The sequence below is a fragment of the Scyliorhinus torazame genome, chromosome 14, assembly GCF_047496885.1.
Source record: "Scyliorhinus torazame isolate Kashiwa2021f chromosome 14, sScyTor2.1, whole genome shotgun sequence".
NCBI classification, from domain to species: Eukaryota; Metazoa; Chordata; class Chondrichthyes; order Carcharhiniformes; family Scyliorhinidae; genus Scyliorhinus; species Scyliorhinus torazame.
Window position 1 is genome coordinate 171,400,726 of NC_092720.1, and position 27,050 is coordinate 171,427,775.

Genomic DNA, 27,050 nt, shown 5'->3' on the forward strand with positions numbered 1-27,050 from the left:
GGAAGTTACCAGGACACTTTGTACCAGGAGGCCGTCTGATGGGGATGTCTGATCTCGTTCATTGTCAGGGATGGGAGGGTAGGACTACGAGTGAGGTAGGTCTCAGAAGTGAGAAGTGGAGGGGTCTTAGGCCTTTGTAAATATCCAACAAGTTTGAGGTTCTTGCAGATGGTCTGAATGGAAGGTGGATGAGCAAACTGATCAGGGCACCATGCCACATGGAACTATCCAAGCAAGGGGGAGTTAATGTGAATATAGTGGTAGGTGGGACAGTGTAGTCAGGGTGATAGATACAGTTCTTTCCAGCCAAGGGCGTGAGTCCAGAAAGCTGTGCTGCCAGCCCACTGCCAGAGTTCAGGACATCAACTCAGGGATGGAGTGGAACCTGGGAGCTAGAAGATGCAGTTGTCATGGTGCATGTCAGTACCAATGCCAAAGGTGGAACTGGTAGAAGTAGAACTAGGAAAGAGGTCCCGTTTGGAAATTATGAGCAGCCAGGGGCTAAATTAGAAAGCAGAACCACACAAGCTGTAATCTCTGGATTATAACTTGAGACACGAGTAAATTTGAATAGGGTAAGTAAAATTAGAGAATTAAATGGGTGGTTCAAAGATTGGAGCGGGAGTAATGGCTTTCAATCCATGGGCATTGGCAGCGGTCCACGGAAAACTGGGAGCTGTAACTTTGGGATAGTCTTCATCTAAAACAAGTGAGACCAGTTATGTCGGGTCATAAAACTAGGGTGGTAGAGAAGATTTTCAACTAAGCACTGGGTGGAGCTAAGAAACAGCAATGGGTATTGAACATGGGTAGGCCATCAAACAGTAATGGTATAATAGAGCAATGTGTAAATGGAAGGGAGGCATTTTCCCCAAACTTGCACAGTGCTGGATCAGTCGAGAAAAGCTGTGTAAAATCGTCGGTTTCACAGGAGCCTTTTCTCACCTGATTAAACAGTATTCGATTCAATTTAAGAGTGCTGACGAGGGTCACACAGCCAGCTGGAGGGGGCAGGCAGGGTCATCAGGTCCACCCCTCCCACCACCTTCACAAACTCTGGTCCGACCCACCCCCTCATGCCTCATGGCATTGAGGCGACATTCCCCCTATCCAGGATTGGGGCACCGTCCCCCCCACCCCAATGCTGGCACCAACCCCCCGCACAAGATTCACCCCCCATCTGCACATCAGGAGAATGGGGCTACCCCGTATGCCTGCCACTGGCACTGCCACCCTGACAGGGTGCCAGGAGGCAGTGCCAAGGCACTGTGAAGCCATGTCCCTCACCATCCCGGAGCTATATTTTACTGTGTGGGATGTGGTCATCGTGACTGGTTTATGAAAAACAGTAGCGATGTCATCCCCCTGGGAGAGGTTAAGGCTTGGGCCATGTTATGCCATCAAAGCAGGTACCTATATGTTAGTTTATTAAAATTTATGGAAATCAGGGCATGAATCTGACTACATCATTGGCAAAGGTGAGGAAGATCTCAGGCTGAGATCTCACTAGGTCAAATCCCATTTTTGGCCCCTTGCAAATTGTTTTTTTAAAAATAATTTCTTTCCAAATTAAGGGGCAATTTAGCCTGGCCAATGCACCTACCCTCTATATCTTTGGGTTGTGGGGGTGGGACCCACGCAGACACGGGGAGAATGTGCAAACTGGATAGTGACCCTGGGCCGGGATCCAGCCTGGGTCCTTGGTGCCATGAGGAAGCAGTTGTAACCACTGTGCCACCCTGCCGCCCATTCCTCCCAAATTTTAGCGTCCATTACGGGATTTGTGCGTGTAATCAATGGGGCGGCTACATCATGGCCAAGAAATTAGAGGTGCTTATAACAAGGGTGATACAGTAAACATTGGGTACCTCACTCTACACATGAACTGGGTAAATCTAATTGGCACGAATGTTATGGGGGACGAATTCCTGGAATGTATACAAGATCGTTTTCTTGGACAGCAGTTGAAGAACGAACTTGAGGGTGTAACGAGCGTAGATAAGGGAGAGCCAGTCGGTATGGTATATTTGGATTTTCAAAAGACCTCTGCTAGGGTCCCTTACAGGTGGTTGGTGAGCAAAATTCAAGCACATGGGATTGGGGGTAATTTACTGGCATGGATTGAGAATTGGTTTATGGACAATGAACAGAGAGTTGGAATAAATGGGTCATTCTCAGGTTGGCAGGCTATAACTAATGGGGTGCCTCCTGTGTCTGTGTGAGTCTCACCCCCAGAACCCAAAGATGTGCAAGATAGGTGGATTGGCCACACTAAATTACCCCTTAATTGGAAAAATAGAATTGGGTCCTCTAAATTTATTTTAAAAAGAAGAAAAGACTAATGGAGTACCTCAAGGTTAATTTCTTGGGCCCCAGCTATTTACAATCCATATAAATGATTTGGCTGTCGGGGTGGGGAGGGGCTTGGTGTATTGGACACAATTTTCATCCCCTTACTGAAGGAAGCATAGATTGCCATAGGATGAGTGTAACAGAGATTTGCCAGACTGAACCCTGGGCTGGTGAGCTTGTCTCACGTGGATAGTTTGTGGAGGCTGGGCCTAAATTCTCCAGAGTTTAGGAAAATGAGAGATCAGCTCACTGAAGAAAACAAAATTCTTACAGGCTCGACAGGGTGGATGCAGAAGGGATGCTTCCCCCTCACCGGAAGGTGGGGGAGGGAGGGTGGATAGTTGGGAGGCATCTGGAACCAGACGACATAGTCTCAGAATTAGGGGCAGGTTATTCAGGACTGAGATGAGCAGGGATTTATTCTCTCAGCACGTGGCAAATCTTTGGAATTCTCCAGGTCCATACAACTATGGCATCTCAGGCATTGAGTATGATCAAGCCAGAGATTTCTGGATTATATCAAGGGGAATAGTTGGGAATATTTCAGGAAAATGGCAAACGATAGGTTAGAATTCTTGTAGAATGGCAGAATAGGCTCAAGGGGCTGAATGGCCTACTGCTGCTCCAATTTCTATATATAATCCTGTCTGTGTTGTGCTCCTGGGTTTCTGGCACCCTGTGAAATCCAGCCGGAGAGCATTCATGTTGGCACCGTGAGAACGTGGCACAGGCAGGCCGGGACCTGTCGCGGAAATGATACACTACGGGCAGGGGTTAGGGCTGGGTATTGGAACATGGGCAGGGGTTAGGGCTGGGTATTGGAACACGGGCAGGGGTTAGCACTGGGTATTGGAACACGGGCAGGGGTTAGCGCTGGGTATTGGAACACGGGCAGGGGTTAGGGCTGGGTATTGGAACACGGGCAGGGGTTAGGGCTGGGTATTGGAAGACGGGCAGGGGTTAGGGCTGGGTATTGGAACACGGGCAGGGGTTAGAGCTTGGTATTGGAACACGGGCAGGGGTTAGGGCTGGGTATTGGAACACGGGCAGGGGTTAGGGCTGGTTTTTGGAACACGGGCAGGGGTTAGGGCTGGTTTTTGGAACACGGGCAGGGGTTAGGGCTGGGTATTGGAACACGGGCAGGGGTTAGAGCTTGGTATTGGAACACGGGCAGGGGTTAGGGCTGGTTTTTGGAACACGGGCAGGGGTTAGGGCTGGGTATTGGAACACGGGCAGGGGTTAGGGCTGGGTATTGGAACACGGGCAGGGGTTAGGGCTGGGTATTGGAACACGGGCAGGGGTTAGGGATGGGTATTGGAACACGGGCAGGGGTTAGGGCTGGTTTTTGGAACACGGGCAGGGGTTAGGGCTGGGTATTGGAACACGGGCAGGGGTTAGGGCTGGTTTTTGGAACACGGGCAGGGGTTGGGGCTGGGTATTGGAACACGGGCAGGGGTTAGGGCTGGGGATTGGAACACGGGCAGGGGTTAGGGCTGGTTTTTGGAACACGGGCAGGGGTTAGGGCTGGTTTTTGGAACACGGGCAGGGGTTAGGGCTGGGTATTGGAACACGGGCAGGGGTTAGGGCTGGTTTTTGGAACACGGGCAGGGGTTGGGGCTGGGTATTGGAACACGGGCAGGGGTTAGGGCTGGGGATTGGAACACGGGCAGGGGTTAGGGCTGGTTTTTGGAACACGGGCAGGGGTTAGGGCTGGTTTTTGGAACACGGGCAGGGGTTAGGGCTGGGTATTGGAACACGGGCAGGGGTTAGGGCTGGTTTTTGGAACACGGGCAGGGGTTGGGGCTGGGTATTGGAACACGGGCAGGGGTTAGGGCTGGGGATTGGAACACGGGCAGGGGTTAGGGCTGGTTTTTGGAACACGGGCAGGGGTTAGGGCTGGTTTTTGGAACACGGGCAGGGGTTAGGGCTGGTTTTTGGAACACGGGCAGGGGTTAGGGCTGGTTTTTGGAACACGGGCAGGGGTTAGGGCTGGGTATTGGAACACGGGCAGGGGTTAGGGCTGGGTATTGGAACACGGGCAGGGGTTAGGGCTGGTTTTTGGAACACGGGCAGGGGTTAGGGCTGGGTATTGGAACACGGGCAGGGGTTAGGGCTGGTTTCTGGAACACGGGCAGGGGTTAGGGCTGGTTTCTGGAACACGGGCAGGGGTTAGGGCTGGTTTTTGGAACACGGGCAGGGGTTAGGGCTGGTTTTTGGAACACGGGCAGGGGTTAGGGCTGGTTTCTGGAACATGGGCAGGGGTTAGGGCTGGGTATTGGAACACGGGCAGGGGTTAGGGCTGGGTATTGGAACACGGGCAGGGGTTAGGGCTGGGTATTGGAACACGGGCAGGGGTTAGGGCTGGTTTCTGGAACACGGGCAGGGGTTAGGGCTGGTTTTTGGAACACGGGCAGGGGTTAGGGCTGGGTATTGGAACACGGGCAGGGGTTAGGGCTGGGTATTGGAACACGGGCAGGGGTTAGGGCTGGTTTTTGGAACATTTTACTTTTATCCTCCAGACTGCCAGGTCCATAAACCTCGGTTGACCTTTGATGTCCTTGAGGAGGAGTTAATATCGATCTTATTTCTCTGCATTTACACAACACCTTCGGACTGTTTCGGATTGACAGAGTTCAAGTGCACCCCACCCGAGATTCACAGGATAGAGAAAAGGGAAGAGACCCTCAGTGAAGGTATCACTAAAACTGTAGAGAACGGACATGTCATCCACATTGTAAAAGATCAACTGTCCTCCCTCATAGTCCAGGAAAATCCCAATGATTTTGGGGTTCAAACTCGGGGTCAGGGTGACTCTAGAGTCAGTTGCTCCATATTTATTGTCCAACCGCCACACACACCAGTAACCGTCTTTAGCAACTAGTGTTATCTTTCCCTTCCGATTAGCTGTCTCACTGGCCACACCTACTCTCCATCTGGGATTACCCCCAACAGCCACCTCCCAGTAATGTTTCCCCGACGTGAATCCCTGGGATCCCAAGACACATTGAGCTGTGTCAAACCTCTGCGGATTATCAAAAGGTCGCTGAAATTTCTTGCCAGCGAATCCCACAACGGTCTGCCCCTCAGACAGGACGAGGTCACGATGCGCCGTGTTAGGGTTCAGGGTCAGTGATTCCGGAGCTGGGGAAAATAAGAAAAAGATCCAATGTTAAATATTTTAGACCAAAGAATGTGATTGGACACAGTTTATAACTGGATTCAGTAAATATTCCCAGATTACAGTATGTGCAGTGAACAGTTATTACAGACTGGGTGTGGTGTACAGTTAGATATATTCCCAGACTCCAGTGTGTACAGTGAACAGATATTACAGACTGGGTACGGTGTACAATTAGATATATTCCCAGACTCCAGTGTGTACAGTGAACAGATATTACAGACTGGGTACGGTGTACAGTGAGATATATTCCCAGACTCCAGTGTGTACAGTGAACAGATATTACAGACTGGGTACGGTGTACAGTTAGATATATTCCCAGACTCCAGTGGGGACAGTGAACAGATATTACAGACTGGGTACGGTGCACAGTTAGATATATTCCCAGACTCCAGTGTGTACAGTGAACAGATATTACAGACTGGGTACGGTGTACAGTTAGATATATTCCCAGACTCCAGTGTGTACAGTGAACAGATATTACAGACTGGGTACGGTGTACAGTTAGATATAATCCCAGACTCCAGTGTGTACAGTGAACAGATATTACAGACTGGGTACGGTATACAGTTAGATATATTCCCAGACTCCAGTGTGTACAGTGAACAGATATTACAGACTGGGTACGGTGTACAGTTAGATATATTCCCAGACTCCAGTGTGTACAGTGAACAGATATTACAGACTGGGTACGGTGTACAGTTAGATATATTCCCAGACTCCAGTATGTGCAGTGAACAGATATTACAGACTGGGTAAGGTATACAGTTAGATATATTCCCAGACTCCAGTGTGTACAGTGAACAGATATTACAGACTGGGTACGGTGTACAGTTAGATATATTCCCAGACTCCAGTGTGTACAGTGAACAGATATTACAGACTGGGTACGGTGTACAGTTAGATATATTCCCAGACTCCAGTGTGTACAGTGAACAGATATTACAGACTGGGTACGGTGTACAATTAGATATATTCCCAGACTCCAGTGTGTACAGTGAACAGATATTACAGACTGGGTACGGTGCACAGTTAGATATATTCCCAGACTCCAGTGTGTACAGTGAACAGATATTACAGACTGGGTACGGTGCACAGTTAGATATATTCCCAGACTCCAGTGTGTACAGTGAACAGATATTACAGACTGGGTAAGGTGTACAGTTAGATATATTCCCAGACTCCAGTGGGGACAGTGAACAGATATTACAGACTGGGTACGGTGCACAGTTAGATATATTCCCAGACTCGTGTGTACAGTGAAATGATATTACAGACTGGGTACGGTGTACAGTTAGATATATTCCCAGACTCCAGTGTGTACAGTGAACAGATATTACAGACTGGGTATGGTGTACAGTTAGATATATTCCCAGACTCCAGTGTGTACAGTGAACAGATATTACAGACTGGGTACGGTGTACAGTTAGATATATTCCCAGACTCGTGTGTACAGTGAAATGATATTACAGACTGGGTACGGTGTACAGTTAGATATATTCCAAGACTCCAGTGTGTACAGTGAACAGATATTACAGACTGGGTACGGCGTACAGTTAGATATATTCCCAGACTCCAGTGTGTACAGTGAACAGATATTACAGACTGGGTACGGTGCACAGTTAGATATATTCCCAGACTCCAGTGTGTACAGTGAACAGATATTACAGGCTGGGTACGGTGTACAGTTAGATATATTCCCAGACTCCAGTGTGCACAGTGAACAGATATTACAGACTGGGCATGGTGTACAGTTAGATATATTCCCAGACTCCAGTGTGTACTGTGAACAGATATTACAGACTGGGTACGGTGTACAGTTAGATATATTCCCAGACTCCAGTGTGTACAGTGAACAGATATTACAGACTGGGTACGGTGTACAGTTAGATATATTCCCAGACTCCAGTGTGTACAGTGAACAGATATTACAGACTGGGTATGGTGTACAGTTAGATATATTCCCAGACTCGTGTGTACAGTGAACAGATATTACAGACTGGGCACGGTGTACAGTTAGATATATTCCCAGACTCCAGTGTGTACTGTGAACAGATATTACAGACTGGGTACGGTGTACAGTTAGATATATTCCCAGACTCCAGTGTGTACAGTGAACAGATATTACAGACTGGGTACGGTGTACAGTTAGATATATTCCCAGACTCCAGTGTGTACAGTGAACAGATATTACAGACTGGGTACGGTGTACAGTTAGATATATTCCCAGACTCCAGTGTGTACTGTGAACAGATATTACAGACTGGGTATGGTGTACAGTTAGATATATTCCCAGACTCCAGTGTGAACAGTGAACAGATATTACAGACTGGGCACGGTGTACAGTTAGATATATTCCCAGACTCCAGTGTGTACAGTGAACAGATATTACAGACTGGGTATGGTGTACAGTTAGATATATTCCCAGACTCCAGTGTGTACAGCGAACAGATATTACAGACTGGGTATGGTGTACAGTTAGATATATTCCCAGACTCCAGTGTGTACAGTGAACAGATATTACAGACTGGGTACGGTGTACAGTTAGATATATTCCCAGACTCGTGTGTACAGTGAACAGATATTACAGACTGGGTACGGTGTACAGTTAGATATATTCCCAGACTCGTGTGTACAGTAAGCAGATATTACAGACTGGGTACGGTGTACAGTTAGATATATTCCCAGACTCCAGTGTGTACTGAACAGATATTACACACTGGGCACGGTGCACAGTTAGATACATTCCCAGACTCCAGTGTGTACAGTGAACAGATATTACAGACTGGGTACAGTGTACAGTTAGATATATTCCCAGACTCGTGTGTACAGTGAACAGATATTACAGACTGGGTACGGTGTACAGTTAGATATATTCCCAGACTGCAGTGTGTACAGTGAACAGGTATTACAGACTGGGTACGGTGTACAGTTAGATATATTCCCAGATTCCAGTGTGTACAGTGAACAGATATTACTGTCTGGGTACAGTGTACAGTTAGATATATTCCCAGACTCCACTGTGTATAGTGAACAGATATTACAGACTGGGTACGGTGTACAGTTAGATATATTCCCAGACTCCAGTGTGTACAGTAAACAGATATTACAGACTGGGTACAGTGTACAGTTAGATATATTCCCAGACTCGTGTGTACAGTGAACAGATATTACAGACTGGGTACTGTGTACAGTTAGATATATTCCCAGACTGCAGTGTGTACAGTGAACAGGTATTACAGACTGGGTACGGTGTACAGTTAGATATATTCCCAGACTCCAGTGTGTACAGTGAACAGATATTACTGTCTGGGTACAGTGTACAGTTAGATATATTCCCAGACTCCAGTGTGTACAGTGAACAGATATTACAGACTGGGTACGGTGTACAGTTAGGTATATTCCCAGACTTGTGTGTACAGTGAACAGATATTACAGACTGGGTACGGTGCACAGTTAGCTATATTCCCAGACTCGTGTGTGTACAGTGAACAGATATTACAGACTGGGTATAGTGTACAGTTAGATATATTCCCAGACTCCAGTGTGTACAGTGAACAGATATTGCAGACTGGGTACGGTGTGCAGTTAGATATATTCCCAGACTCCAGTGTGTACAGTGAACAGATATTACAGACTGGGTACGGTGTACAGTTAGATATATTCCCATACTCCAGTGTGTACAGTGAACAGATATTACAGACTGGGTACGGTGCACAGTTAGATATATTCCCAGACTCCAGTGTGTACAGTGAACAGATATTACAGACTGGGCACGGTGTACAGTTAGATATATTCCCAGATTCCAGTGTGTACAGTGAACAGATAATACACACTGGGCACGGTGTACAGTTAGATATATTCCCAGACTCCAGTGTGTACAGTGAACAGATATTACAGACTGGGTACGGTGTACAGTTAGATATATTCCCAGACTCCAGTGCGTATAGTGAACAGATATTACAGACTGGGTACGGTGTACAGTTAGATATATTCCCAGACTCGTGTGTACAGTGAAATGATATTACAGACTGGGTACGGTGTACAGTTAGATATATTCCCAGACTCGTGTGTACAGTGAACAGATATTACAGACTGGGTACGGTGTACAGTTAGATATATTCCCAGACTCCAGTGTGTACAGTGAACAGATATTACAGACTGGGTACGGTGTACAGTTAGATATATTCCCAGTCTCCAGTGTGTGCAGTGAACAGATATTACAGACTGGGTATGGTGTACAGTTAGATATATTCCCAGACTCCAGTGTGTACAGTGAACAGATATTACAGACTGGGTACGGTGTACATTTAGATGTATAACCAGACTCCAGTGTGTACAGTGAACAGATATTACAGACTGGGTACGGTGTACAGTTAGATATATTCCCAGACTCCAGTCGGTACAGAGAACAGATATTACAGACTGGGTACGGTGTACAGTTAGATATATTCCCAGACTCCAGTGCGTACTGTGAACAGATATTACAGACTGGGTACAGTGTACAGTTAGATATATTCCCAGACTCCAGTGTGCACAGTGAACATATATTACAGACTGGGTACGGTGTACAGTTAGATATATTCCCAGACTCCAGTGTGTACAGTGAACAGATATTACAGACTGGGTACGGTGTACAGTTAGATATATTCCCAGACTCCAGTGTGTACAGTGAACAGATATTACAGACTGGGTATGGTGTACAGTTAGATATATTCCAAGATTCCAGTGTGTACAGTGAACAGATATTACAGACTGGGCACGGTGTACAGTTAGATATATTCCCTGACTCCTGTGTACAGTGAACAGATATTACAGACTGGGTACGGTATACAGTTAGATATATTCCCAGACTCCAGTGTGTACAGTGAACAGATATTACAGACTGGGTACGGTATACAGTTAGATATATTCCCAGACTCCAGTGTGTACAGTGAACAGATATTACAGACTGGGCACGGTGTACAGTTAGATATATTCCCAGACTCCAGTGTGTACAGTAAACAGATATTACAGACTGGGCACGGTGTACAGTTAGATATATTCCAGACTCGTGTGTACAGTGAACAGATATTACAGACTGGGTACGGTGTACAGTTAGATATATTCCCAGACTCGTGTGTACAGTAAACAGATATTACAGACTGGGCATGGTGTACAGTTAGATATATTCCAGACTCCAGTGTGTACAGTGAACAGATATTACAGACTGGGTATGGTGTACAGTTAGATATATTCCCAGACTCGTGTGTACAGTGAACAGATATTACAGACTGGGTACGGTGTACAGTTAGATATATTCCCAGACTGCAGTGTGTACAGTGAACAGATATTACAGACTGGGTACGGTGTACAGTTAGATATATTCCCAGATTCCAGTGTGTACAGTGAACAGATATTACTGTCTGGGTACAGTTAGATATATTCCCAGACTGCAGTGTGTACAGTGAACAGATATTACAGACTGGGTACGGTGTACAGTTAGATATATTCCCAGACGCGTGTGTACAGTGAACAGATATTACAGACTGGGTACGGTGCACAGTTAGCTATATTCCCAGACTCGTGTGTGTAAAGTGAACAGATATTACAGACTGGGTACGGTGTGCAGTTAGATATATTCCCAGACGCGTGTGTACAGTGAACAGATATTACAGACTGGGTACGGTGTACAGTTAGATATATTCCCAGACTCCAGTGTGTACAGTGAACAGATATTACAGACTGGGTACGGTGTACAGTTAGATATATTCCCAGACTCCAGTGTGTACAGTGAACAGATATTACAGACTGGGTACGGTGCACAGTTAGATATATTCCCAGACTCCAGTGTGTACAGTGAACAGATATTACAGACTGGGCACGGTGTACAGTTAGATATATTCCCAGACTCCAGTGTATACAGTGAACAGATAATACACACTGGGCACGGTGTACAGTTAGATATATTCCCAGACTCCAGTGTGTACAGTGAACAGATATTACAGACTGGGTACGGTGTACAGTTAGATATATTCCCAGACTCCAGTGCGTATAGTGAACAGATATTACAGACTGGGCACGGTGTACAGTTAGATATATTCCCAGACTCCAGTGTATACAGTGAACAGATAATACACACTGGGCACGGTGTACAGTTAGATATATTCCCAGACTCCAGTGTGTACAGTGAACAGATATTACAGACTGGGTACGGTGTACAGTTAGATATATTCCCAGACTCCAGTGCGTATAGTGAACAGATATTACAGACTGGGTACGGTGTACAGTTAGATATATTCCCAGACTCCAGTGTGTGCAGTGAACAGATATTACAGACTGGGTACGGTGTACAATTAGATATATTCCCAGACTCCAGTGTGTACAGTGAACAGATATTACAGACTGGGTACGGTGTACAGTTAGATATATTCCCAGACTCCAGTGTGTACAGTGAACAGATATTACAGACTGGGTACGGTGCACAGTTAGATATATTCCCAGACTCGTGTGTACAGTGAACAGATATTACAGACTGGGTACGGTGTACAGTTAGATATATTCCCAGTCTCCAGTGTGTGCAGTGAACAGATATTATAGACTGGGTATGGTGTACAGTTAGATATATTCCCAGACTCCAGTGTGTACAGTGAACAGATATTACAGACTGGGTACGGTGTACATTTAGATGTATAACCAGACTCCAGTGTGTACAGTGAACAGATATTACAGACTGGGTACAGTGTACAGTTAGATATATTCCCAGACTCCAGTTGGTACAGAGAACAGATATTACAGACTGGGTACGGTGTACAGTTAGATATATTCCCAGACTCCAGTCGGTACAGAGAACAGATATTACAGACTGGGTACGGTGTACAGTTAGATATATTCCCAGACTCCAGTGCGTACAGTGAACAGATATTACAGACTGGGTACGGTGTACAGTTAGATATATTCCCAGACTCCAGTGTGTACAGTGAACAGATATTACAGACTGGGTACAGTGTACAGTTAGATATATTCCCAGACTCCAGTGTGCACAGTGAACATATATTACAGACTGGGTACAGTGCACAGTTAGATATATTCCCAGACTCCAGTGTGTACAGTGAACAGATATTACAGACTGGGTACGGTGTACAGTTAGATATATTCCCAGACTCCAGTGTGTACAGTGAACAGATATTACAGACTGGGTATGGTGTACAGTTAGATATATTCCAAGATTCCAGTGTGTACAGTGAACAGATATTACAGACTGGGTACGGTGTACAGTTAGATATATTCCCAGACTCCAGTGTGTACAGTGAACAGATATTACAGACTGGGTACGGTGTACAGTTAGATATATTCCCAGACTCCAGTGTGTACAGTGAACAGATATTACAGACTGGGTACGGTGTACAGTTAGATATATTCCCAGACTCCAGTGTGTACTGTGAACAGATATTACAGACTGGGTATGGTGTACAGTTAGATATATTCCCAGACTCCAGTGTGAACAGTGAACAGATATTACAGACTGGGCACGGTGTACAGTTAGATATATTCCCAGACTCCAGTGTGTACAGTGAACAGATATTACAGACTGGGTATGGTGTACAGTTAGATATATTCCCAGACTCCAGTGTGTACAGGGAACAGATATTACAGACTGGGTATGGTGTACAGTTAGATATATTCCCAGACTCCAGTGTGTACAGTGAACAGATATTACAGACTGGGTACGGTGTACAGTTAGATATATTCCCAGACTCGTGTGTACAGTGAACAGATATTACAGACTGGGTACGGTGTACAGTTAGATATATTCCCAGACTCGTGTGTACAGTGAACAGATATTACAGACTGGGTACCGTGTACAGTTAGATATATTCCCAGACTCCAGTGTGTACAGTGAACAGATATTACAGACTGGGTACGGTGTACAGTTAGATATATTCCCAGGCTCCAGTGTGTACAGTGAACAGATATTACAGACTGGGTACCGTGTACAGTTAGATATATTCCCAGACTCCAGTGTGTACAGTGAACAGATATTACAGACTGGGTACCGTGTACAGTTAGATATATTCCCAGACTCCAGTGTGTACAGTGAACAGATATTACAGACTGGGTATGGTGTACAGTTAGATATATTCCCAGGCTCCAGTGTGTACAGGGAGCAGATATTACAGACTGGGTACGGTGTACAGTTAGATATATTCCCAGACTCCAGTGTGTACTGAACAGATATTACACACTGGGCACGGTGCACAGTTAGATACATTCCCAGACTCCAGTGTGTACAGTGAACAGATATTACAGACTGGGTACAGTGTACAGTTAGATATATTCCCAGACTCGTGTGTACAGTGAACAGATATTACAGACTGGGTACGGTGTACAGTTAGATATATTCCCAGACTGCAGTGTGTACAGTGAACAGGTATTACAGACTGGGTACGGTGTACAGTTAGATATATTCCCAGATTCCAGTGTGTACAGTGAACAGATATTACTGTCTGGGTACAGTGTACAGTTAGATATATTCCCAGACTCCACTGTGTATAGTGAACAGATATTACAGACTGGGTACGGTGTACAGTTAGATATATTCCCAGACTCCAGTGTGTACAGTAAACAGATATTACAGACTGGGTACAGTGTACAGTTAGATATATTCCCAGACTCGTGTGTACAGTGAACAGATATTACAGACTGGGTACTGTGTACAGTTAGATATATTCCCAGACTGCAGTGTGTACAGTGAACAGGTATTACAGACTGGGTACGGTGTACAGTTAGATATATTCCCAGACTCCAGTGTGTACAGTGAACAGATATTACTGTCTGGGTACAGTGTACAGTTAGATATATTCCCAGACTCCAGTGTGTACAGTGAACAGATATTACAGACTGGGTACGGTGTACAGTTAGGTATATTCCCAGACTTGTGTGTACAGTGAACAGATATTACAGACTGGGTACGGTGCACAGTTAGCTATATTCCCAGACTCGTGTGTGTACAGTGAACAGATATTACAGACTGGGTATAGTGTACAGTTAGATATATTCCCAGACTCCAGTGTGTACAGTGAACAGATATTGCAGACTGGGTACGGTGTGCAGTTAGATATATTCCCAGACTCCAGTGTGTACAGTGAACAGATATTACAGACTGGGTACGGTGTACAGTTAGATATATTCCCATACTCCAGTGTGTACAGTGAACAGATATTACAGACTGGGTACGGTGCACAGTTAGATATATTCCCAGACTCCAGTGTGTACAGTGAACAGATATTACAGACTGGGCACGGTGTACAGTTAGGTATATTCCCAGACTCCAGTGTGTACAGTGAACAGATAATACACACTGGGCACGGTGTACAGTTAGATATATTCCCAGACTCCAGTGTGTACAGTGAACAGATATTACAGACTGGGTACGGTGTACAGTTAGATATATTCCCAGACTCCAGTGCGTATAGTGAACAGATATTACAGACTGGGTACGGTGTACAGTTAGATATATTCCCAGACTCGTGTGTACAGTGAAATGATATTACAGACTGGGTACGGTGTACAGTTAGATATATTCCCAGACTCCAGTGTGTACAGTGAACAGATATTACAGACTGGGTACGGTGCACAGTTAGATATATTCCCAGACTCGTGTGTACAGTGAACAGATATTACAGACTGGGTACGGTGTACAGTTAGATATATTCCCAGACTCCAGTGTGTACAGTGAACAGATATTACAGACTGGGTACGGTGTACAGTTAGATATATTCCCAGTCTCCAGTGTGTGCAGTGAACAGATATTACAGACTGGGTATGGTGTACAGTTAGATATATTCCCAGACTCCAGTGTGTACAGTGAACAGATATTACAGACTGGGTACGGTGTACATTTAGATGTATAACCAGACTCCAGTGTGTACAGTGAACAGATATTACAGACTGGGTACGGTGTACAGTTAGATATATTCCCAGACTCCAGTCGGTACAGAGAACAGATATTACAGACTGGGTACGGTGTACAGTTAGATATATTCCCAGACTCCAGTGCGTACTGTGAACAGATATTACAGGCTGGGTACAGTGTACAGTTAGATATATTCCCAGACTCCAGTGTGCACAGTGAACATATATTACAGACTGGGTACAGTGCACAGTTAGATATATTCCCAGACTCCAGTGTGTACAGTGAACAGATATTACAGACTGGGTACGGTGTACAGTTAGATATATTCCCAGACTCCAGTGTGTACACTGAACAGATATTACAGACTGGGTACGGTGTACAGTTAGATATATTCCAAGATTCCAGTGTGTACAGTGAACAGATATTACAGACTGGGCACGGTGTACAGTTAGATATATTCCCTGACTCCTGTGTACAGTGAACAGATATTACAGACTGGGTACGGTGTACAGTTAGATATATTCCCAGACTCCATTGTGTACAGTGAACAGATATTACAGACTGGGTACGGTGTACAGTTAGATATATTCCCAGACTCCAGTGTGTACAGTGAACAGATATTACAGACTGGGTACGGTATACAGTTAGATATATTCCCAGACTCCAGTGTGTACTGAACAGATATTACAGACTGTGTACGGTGCACAGTTAGATATATTCCCAGACTCCAGTGTGTACAGTGAACAGATATTACAGACTGGGTACGGTATACAGTTAGATATATTCCCAGACTCCAGTGTGTACAGTGAACAGATATTACAGACTGGGCACGGTGTACAGTTAGATATATTCCCAGACTCCAGTGTGTACAGTAAACAGATATTACAGACTGGGCACGGTGTACAGTTAGATATATTCCAGACTCGTGTGTACAGTGAACAGATATTACAGACTGGGTACGGTGTACAGTTAGATATATTCCCAGACTCGTGTGTACAGTAAACAGATATTACAGACTGGGCATGGTGTACAGTTAGATATATTCCAGACTCCAGTGTGTACAGTGAACAGATATTACAGACTGGGTATGGTGTACAGTTAGATATATTCCCAGACTCGTGTGTACAGTGAACAGATATTACAGACTGGGTACGGTGTACAGTTAGATATATTCCCAGACTGCAGTGTGTACAGTGAACAGATATTACAGACTGGGTACGGTGTACAGTTAGATATATTCCCAGACTGCAGTGTGTACAGTGAACAGATATTACAGACTGGGTACGGTGTACAGTTAGATATATTCCCAGACTCCAGTGTGTACAGTGAACAGATATTACAGACTGGGTACGGTGTACAGTTAGATATATTCCCAGATTCCAGTGTGTACAGTGAACAGATATTACTGTCTGGGTACAGTTAGATATATTCCCAGACTGCAGTGTGTACAGTGAACAGATATTACAGACTGGGTACGGTGTACAGTTAGATATATTCCCAGACGCGTGTGTACAGTGAACAGATATTACAGACTGGGTACGGTGCACAGTTAGCTATATTCCCAGACTCGTGTGTGTAAAGTGAACAGATATTACAGACTGGGTACGGTGTGCAGTTAGATATATTCCCAGACTCCAGTGTGTACAGTGAACAGATATTACAGACTGGGTACGGTGTACAGTTAGATATATTCCCAGATTCCAGTGTGTACAGTGAACAGATATTACAGACTGGGTATGGTGTACAGTTAGATATATTCCCAGACTCCAGTGTGTACAGTGAACAGATATTACAGACTGGGTACGGTGCACAGTTAGATATATTCCCAGACTCCAGTGTGTACAGTGAACAGATATTACAGACTGGGCACGGTGTACAGTTAGATATATTCCCAGACTCCAGTGTGTACAGTGAACAGATAATACACACTGGGCACGGTGTACAGTTAGATATATTCCCAGACTCCAGTGTGTACAGTGAACAGATATTACAGACTGGGTACGGTGTACAGTTAGATATATTCCCAGACTCCAGTGCGTATAGTGAACAGATATTACAGACTGGGTACGGTGCACAGTTAGATATATTCCCAGACTCCAGTGTGTACAGTGAACAGATATTACAGACTGGGTACGGTGCACAGTTAGATATATTCCCAGACTCGTGTGTACAGTGAACAGATATTACAGACTGGGTACGGTGTACAGTTAGATATATTCCCAGTCTCCAGTGTGTGCAGTGAACAGATATTACAGACTGGGTATGGTGTACAGTTAGATATATTCCCAGACTCCAGTGTGTACAGTGAACAGATATTACAGACTGGGTACGGTGTACATTTAGATGTATAACCAGACTCCAGTGTGTACAGTGAACAGATATTACAGACTGGGTACGGTGTACAGTTAGATATATTCCCAGACTCCAGTCGGTACAGAGAACAGATATTACAGACTGGGTACGGTGTACAGTTAGATATATTCCCAGAATCCAGTGTGCGCTGTGAACAGATATTACAGACTGGGTACGGTGTACAGTTAGATATATTCCCAGACTCCAGTGCGTACTGTGAACAGATATTACAGACTGGGTACAGTGTACAGTTAGATATATTCCCAGACTCCAGTGTGCACAGTGAACATATATTACAGACTGGGTACAGTGCACAGTTAGATATATTCCCAGACTCCAGTCTGTACAGTGAACAGATATTACAGACTGGGTACGGTGCACAGTTAGATATATTCCCAGACTCCAGTGTGTACAGTGAACAGATATTACAGACTGGGTACGGTGTTCAGTTAGATATATTCCCAGACTCCTGTGTACAGTGAACAGATATTACAGACTGGGTACGGTATACAGTTAGATATATTCCCAGACTCCAGTGTGTACAGTGAACAGATATTACAGACTGGGTACGGTATACAGTTAGATATATTCCCAGACTCCAGTGTGTACAGTGAACAGATATTACAGACTGGGCACGGTGTACAGTTAGATATATTCCCAGACTCCAGTGTGTACAGTGAACAGATATTACAGACTGGGCACGGTGTACAGTTAGATATATTCCAGACTCGTGTGTACAGTGAACAGATATTACAGACTGGGTACGGTGTACAGTTAGATATATTCCCAGACTCGTGTGTACAGTAAACAGATATTACAGACTGGGCATGGTGTACAGTTAGATATATTCCCAGACTCCAGTGTGTACAGTGAACAGATATTACAGACTGGGTACGGTGTACAGTTAGATATATTCCCAGACTCCAGTGTGTACAGTGAACAGATATTACAGACTGGGTACGGTGTACAGTTAGATATATTCCAGACTCCAGTGTGTACAGTGAACAGATATTACAGACTGGGTACGGTGCACAGTTAGATATATTCCCAGACTCCAGTGTGTACAGTGAACAGATATTACAGACTGGGTACAGTGTACAGTTAGATATATTCCCAGACTCGTGTGTACAGTGAACAGATATTACAGACTGGGTACTGTGTACAGTTAGATATATTCCCAGACTGCAGTGTGTACAGTGAACAGGTATTACAGACTGGGTACGGTGTACAGTTAGATATATTCCCAGACTCCAGTGTGTACAGTGAACAGATATTACTGTCTGGGTACAGTGTACAGTTAGATATATTCCCAGACTCCAGTGTGTACAGTGAACAGATATTACAGACTGGGTACGGTGTACAGTTAGGTATATTCCCAGACTTGTGTGTACAGTGAACAGATATTACAGACTGGGTACGGTGCACAGTTAGCTATATTCCCAGACTCGTGTGTGTACAGTGAACAGATATTACAGACTGGGTATAGTGTACAGTTAGATATATTCCCAGACTCCAGTGTGTACAGTGAACAGATATTGCAGACTGGGTACGGTGTGCAGTTAGATATATTCCCAGACTCCAGTGTGTACAGTGAACAGATATTACAGACTGGGTACGGTGTACAGTTAGATATATTCCCATACTCCAGTGTGTACAGTGAACAGATATTACAGACTGGGTACGGTGCACAGTTAGATATATTCCCAGACTCCAGTGTGTACAGTGAACAGATATTACAGACTGGGCACGGTGTACAGTTAGGTATATTCCCAGACTCCAGTGTGTACAGTGAACAGATAATACACACTGGGCACGGTGTACAGTTAGATATATTCCCAGACTCCAGTGTGTACAGTGAACAGATATTACAGACTGGGTACGGTGTACAGTTAGATATATTCCCAGACTCCAGTGCGTATAGTGAACAGATATTACAGACTGGGTACGGTGTACAGTTAGATATATTCCCAGACTCGTGTGTACAGTGAACAGATATTACAGACTGGGTACGGTGTACAGTTAGGTATATTCCCAGACTTGTGTGTACAGTGAACAGATATTACAGACTGGGTACGGTGCACAGTTAGCTATATTCCCAGACTCGTGTGTGTACAGTGAACAGATATTACAGACTGGGTATAGTGTACAGTTAGATATATTCCCAGACTCCAGTGTGTACAGTGAACAGATATTGCAGACTGGGTACGGTGTGCAGTTAGATATATTCCCAGACTCCAGTGTGTACAGTGAACAGATATTACAGACTGGGTACGGTGTACAGTTAGATATATTCCCATACTCCAGTGTGTACAGTGAACAGATATTACAGACTGGGTACGGTGCACAGTTAGATATATTCCCAGACTCCAGTGTGTACAGTGAACAGATATTACAGACTGGGCACGGTGTACAGTTAGATATATTCCCAGATTCCAGTGTGTACAGTGAACAGATAATACACACTGGGCACGGTGTACAGTTAGATATATTCCCAGACTCCAGTGTGTACAGTGAACAGATATTACAGACTGGGTACGGTGTACAGTTAGATATATTCCCAGACTCCAGTGCGTATAGTGAACAGATATTACAGACTGGGTACGGTGTACAGTTAGATATATTCCCAGACTCGTGTGTACAGTGAAATGATATTACAGACTGGGTACGGTGTACAGTTAGATATATTCCCAGACTCGTGTGTACAGTGAACAGATATTACAGACTGGGTACGGTGTACAGTTAGATATATTCCCAGACTCCAGTGTGTACAGTGAACAGATATTACAGACTGGGTACGGTGTACAGTTAGATATATTCCCAGTCTCCAGTGTGTGCAGTGAACAGATATTACAGACTGGGTATGGTGTACAGTTAGATATATTCCCAGACTCCAGTGTGTACAGTGAACAGATATTACAGACTGGGTACGGTGTACATTTAGATGTATAACCAGACTCCAGTGTGTACAGTGAACAGATATTACAGACTGGGTACGGTGTACAGTTAGATATATTCCCAGACTCCAGTGCGTACTGTGAACAGATATTACAGACTGGGTACAGTGTACAGTTAGATATATTCCCAGACTCCAGTGTGCACAGTGAACATATATTACAGACTGGGTACGGTGTACAGTTAGATATATTCCCAGACTCCAGTGTGTACAGTGAACAGATATTACAGACTGGGTACGGTGTACAGTTAGATATATTCCCAGACTCCAGTGTGTACAGTGAACAGATATTACAGACTGGGTATGGTGTACAGTTAGATATATTCCAAGATTCCAGTGTGTACAGTGAACAGATATTACAGACTGGGCACGGTGTACAGTTAGATATATTCCCTGACTCCTGTGTACAGTGAACAGATATTACAGACTGGGTACGGTATACAGTTAGATATATTCCCAGACTCCAGTGTGTACAGTGAACAGATATTACAGACTGGGTACGGTATACAGTTAGATATATTCCCAGACTCCAGTGTGTACAGTGAACAGATATTACAGACTGGGCACGGTGTACAGTTAGATATATTCCCAGACTCCAGTGTGTACAGTAAACAGATATTACAGACTGGGCACGGTGTACAGTTAGATATATTCCAGACTCGTGTGTACAGTGAACAGATATTACAGACTGGGTACGGTGTACAGTTAGATATATTCCCAGACTCGTGTGTACAGTAAACAGATATTACAGACTGGGCATGGTGTACAGTTAGATATATTCCAGACTCCAGTGTGTACAGTGAACAGATATTACAGACTGGGTATGGTGTACAGTTAGATATATTCCCAGACTCGTGTGTACAGTGAACAGATATTACAGACTGGGTACGGTGTACAGTTAGATATATTCCCAGACTGCAGTGTGTACAGTGAACAGATATTACAGACTGGGTACGGTGTACAGTTAGATATATTCCCAGATTCCAGTGTGTACAGTGAACAGATATTACTGTCTGGGTACAGTTAGATATATTCCCAGACTGCAGTGTGTACAGTGAACAGATATTACAGACTGGGTACGGTGTACAGTTAGATATATTCCCAGACGCGTGTGTACAGTGAACAGATATTACAGACTGGGTACGGTGCACAGTTAGCTATATTCCCAGACTCGTGTGTGTAAAGTGAACAGATATTACAGACTGGGTACGGTGTGCAGTTAGATATATTCCCAGACGCGTGTGTACAGTGAACAGATATTACAGACTGGGTACGGTGTACAGTTAGATATATTCCCAGACTCCAGTGTGTACAGTGAACAGATATTACAGACTGGGTACGGTGTACAGTTAGATATATTCCCAGACTCCAGTGTGTACAGTGAACAGATATTACAGACTGGGTACGGTGCACAGTTAGATATATTCCCAGACTCCAGTGTGTACAGTGAACAGATATTACAGACTGGGCACGGTGTACAGTTAGATATATTCCCAGACTCCAGTGTATACAGTGAACAGATAATACACACTGGGCACGGTGTACAGTTAGATATATTCCCAGACTCCAGTGTGTACAGTGAACAGATATTACAGACTGGGTACGGTGTACAGTTAGATATATTCCCAGACTCCAGTGCGTATAGTGAACAGATATTACAGACTGGGCACGGTGTACAGTTAGATATATTCCCAGACTCCAGTGTATACAGTGAACAGATAATACACACTGGGCACGGTGTACAGTTAGATATATTCCCAGACTCCAGTGTGTACAGTGAACAGATATTACAGACTGGGTACGGTGTACAGTTAGATATATTCCCAGACTCCAGTGCGTATAGTGAACAGATATTACAGACTGGGTACGGTGTACAGTTAGATATATTCCCAGACTCCAGTGTGTGCAGTGAACAGATATTACAGACTGGGTACGGTGTACAATTAGATATATTCCCAGACTCCAGTGTGTACAGTGAACAGATATTACAGACTGGGTACGGTGTACAGTTAGATATATTCCCAGACTCCAGTGTGTACAGTGAACAGATATTACAGACTGGGTACGGTGCACAGTTAGATATATTCCCAGACTCGTGTGTACAGTGAACAGATATTACAGACTGGGTACGGTGTACAGTTAGATATATTCCCAGTCTCCAGTGTGTGCAGTGAACAGATATTATAGACTGGGTATGGTGTACAGTTAGATATATTCCCAGACTCCAGTGTGTACAGTGAACAGATATTACAGACTGGGTACGGTGTACATTTAGATGTATAACCAGACTCCAGTGTGTACAGTGAACAGATATTACAGACTGGGTACGGTGTACAGTTAGATATATTCCCAGACTCCAGTCGGTACAGAGAACAGATATTACAGACTGGGTACGGTGTACAGTTAGATATATTCCCAGACTCCAGTGCGTACAGTGAACAGATATTACAGACTGGGTACGGTGTACAGTTAGATATATTCCCAGACTCCAGTGTGTACAGTGAACAGATATTACAGACTGGGTACAGTGTACAGTTAGATATATTCCCAGACTCCAGTGTGCACAGTGAACATATATTACAGACTGGGTACAGTGCACAGTTAGATATATTCCCAGACTCCAGTGTGTACAGTGAACAGATATTACAGACTGGGTACGGTGTACAGTTAGATATATTCCCAGACTCCAGTGTGTACAGTGAACAGATATTACAGACTGGGTATGGTGTACAGTTAGATATATTCCAAGATTCCAGTGTGTACAGTGAACAGATATTACAGACTGGGTACGGTGTACAGTTAGATATATTCCCAGACTCCAGTGTGTACAGTGAACAGATATTACAGACTGGGTACGGTGTACAGTTAGATATATTCCCAGACTCCAGTGTGTACAGTGAACAGATATTACAGACTGGGTACGGTGTACAGTTAGATATATTCCCAGACTCCAGTGTGTACTGTGAACAGATATTACAGACTGGGTATGGTGTACAGTTAGATATATTCCCAGACTCCAGTGTGAACAGTGAACAGATATTACAGACTGGGCACGGTGTACAGTTAGATATATTCCCAGACTCCAGTGTGTACAGTGAACAGATATTACAGACTGGGTATGGTGTACAGTTAGATATATTCCCAGACTCCAGTGTGTACAGGGAACAGATATTACAGACTGGGTATGGTGTACAGTTAGATATATTCCCAGACTCCAGTGTGTACAGTGAACAGATATTACAGACTGGGTACGGTGTACAGTTAGATATATTCCCAGACTCGTGTGTACAGTGAACAGATATTACAGACTGGGTACGGTGTACAGTTAGATATATTCCCAGACTCGTGTGTACAGTGAACAGATATTACAGACTGGGTACCGTGTACAGTTAGATATATTCCCAGACTCCAGTGTGTACAGTGAACAGATATTACAGACTGGGTACCGTGTACAGTTAGATATATTCCCAGACTCCAGTGTGTACAGTGAACAGATATTACAGACTGGGTACCGTGTACAGTTAGATATATTCCCAGACTCCAGTGTGTACAGTGAACAGATATTACAGACTGGGTATGGTGTACAGTTAGATATATTCCCAGGCTCCAGTGTGTACAGGGAGCAGATATTACAGACTGGGTACGGTGTACAGTTAGATATATTCCCAGACTCCAGTGTGTACTGAACAGATATTACACACTGGGCACGGTGCACAGTTAGATACATTCCCAGACTCCAGTGTGTACAGTGAACAGATATTACAGACTGGGTACAGTGTACAGTTAGATATATTCCCAGACTCCAGTGTGTACAGTGAACAGATATTACAGACTGGGTACGGTGTACAGTTAGATATATTCCCAGTCTCCAGTGTGTGCAGTGAACAGATATTACAGACTGGGTATGGTGTACAGTTAGATATATTCCCAGACTCCAGTGTGTACAGTGAACAGATATTACAGACTGGGTACGGTGTACATTTAGATGTATAACCAGACTCCAGTGTGTACAGTGAACAGATATTACAGACTGGGTACGGTGTACAGTTAGATATATTCCCAGACTCCAGTCGGTACAGAGAACAGATATTACAGACTGGGTACGGTGTACAGTTAGATATATTCCCAGACTCCAGTGCGTACTGTGAACAGATATTACAGGCTGGGTACAGTGTACAGTTAGATATATTCCCAGACTCCAGTGTGCACAGTGAACATATATTACAGACTGGGTACAGTGCACAGTTAGATATATTCCCAGACTCCAGTGTGTACAGTGAACAGATATTACAGACTGGGCACGGTGTACAGTTAGATATATTCCCAGACTCCAGTGTGTACAGTGAACAGATATTACAGACTGGGTATGGTGTACAGTTAGATATATTCCCAGACTCCAGTGTGTACAGGGAACAGATATTACAGACTGGGTATGGTGTACAGTTAGATATATTCCCAGACTCCAGTGTGTACAGTGAACAGATATTACAGACTGGGTACGGTGTACAGTTAGATATATTCCCAGACTCGTGTGTACAGTGAACAGATATTACAGACTGGGTACGGTGTACAGTTAGATATATTCCCAGACTCGTGTGTACAGTGAACAGATATTACAGACTGGGTACCGTGTACAGTTAGATATATTCCCAGACTCCAGTGTGTACAGTGAACAGATATTACAGACTGGGTACGGTGTACAGTTAGATATATTCCCAGGCTCCAGTGTGTACAGTGAACAGATATTACAGACTGGGCACGGTGTACAGTTAGATATATTCCCAGACTCCAGTGTGTACAGTGAACAGATATTACAGACTGGGTATGGTGTACAGTTAGATATATTCCCAGATTCCAGTGTGTACAGTGAACAGATATTACAGACTGGGTACCGTGTACAGTTAGATATATTCCCAGACTCCAGTGTGTACAGTGAACAGATATTACAGACTGGGTACCGTGTACAGTTAGATATATTCCCAGACTCCAGTGTGTACAGTGAACAGATATTACAGACTGGGTATGGTGTACAGTTAGATATATTCCCAGACTCCAGTGTGTACAGTGAACAGATATTACAGACTGGGTATGGTGTACAGTTAGATATATTCCCAGGCTCCAGTGTGTACAGGGAGCAGATATTACAGACTGGGTACGGTGTACAGTTAGATATATTCCCAGACTCCAGTGTGTACTGAACAGATATTACACACTGGGCACGGTGCACAGTTAGATACATTCCCAGACTCCAGTGTGTACAGTGAACAGATATTACAGACTGGGTACAGTGTACAGTTAGATATATTCCCAGACTCCAGTGTGTACAGTGAACAGATATTACAGACTGGGTACGGTGTACAGTTAGATATATTCCCAGTCTCCAGTGTGTGCAGTGAACAGATATTACAGACTGGGTATGGTGTACAGTTAGATATATTCCCAGACTCCAGTGTGTACAGTGAACAGATATTACAGACTGGGTACGGTGTACATTTAGATGTATAACCAGACTCCAGTGTGTACAGTGAACAGATATTACAGACTGGGTACGGTGTACAGTTAGATATATTCCCAGACTCCAGTCGGTACAGAGAACAGATATTACAGACTGGGTACGGTGTACAGTTAGATATATTCCCAGACTCCAGTGCGTACTGTGAACAGATATTACAGGCTGGGTACAGTGTACAGTTAGATATATTCCCAGACTCCAGTGTGCACAGTGAACATATATTACAGACTGGGTACAGTGCACAGTTAGATATATTCCCAGACTCCAGTGTGTACAGTGAACAGATATTACAGACTGGGTACGGTGTACAGTTAGATATATTCCCAGACTCCAGTGTGTACACTGAACAGATATTACAGACTGGGTACGGTGTACAGTTAGATATATTCCAAGATTCCAGTGTGTACAGTGAACAGATATTACAGACTGGGCACGGTGTACAGTTAGATATATTCCCTGACTCCTGTGTACAGTGAACAGATATTACAGACTGGGTACGGTATACAGTTAGATATATTCCCAGACTCCAGTGTGTACAGTGAACAGATATTACAGACTGGGTACGGTATACAGTTAGATATATTCCCAGACTCCAGTGTGTACAGTGAACAGATATTACAGACTGGGCACGGTGTACAGTTAGATATATTCCCAGACTCCAGTGTGTACAGTAAACAGATATTACAGACTGGGCACGGTGTACAGTTAGATATATTCCAGACTCGTGTGTACAGTGAACAGATATTACAGACTGGGTACGGTGTACAGTTAGATATATTCCCAGACTCGTGTGTACAGTAAACAGATA

General features: G+C 44.2%; 1 protein-coding gene across 1 annotated transcript in view; it reads right to left on the reverse strand.

The window, feature by feature from the left end:
- Nucleotides 1-1,154: 1,154 nt before the first annotated feature.
- LOC140390214 (zinc-binding protein A33-like) overlaps nucleotides 1,155-27,050 on the reverse strand; it is a 59,597-nt gene continuing 33,701 nt past the window's right edge. Inside the window, exon 6 of the mRNA XM_072475184.1 lies at nucleotides 1,155-5,493. Coding sequence (XP_072331285.1) covers nucleotides 4,934-5,493 — 560 coding nt within the window. The 3' untranslated portion in view covers nucleotides 1,155-4,933. The remainder of the gene's footprint in view (nucleotides 5,494-27,050) is intronic.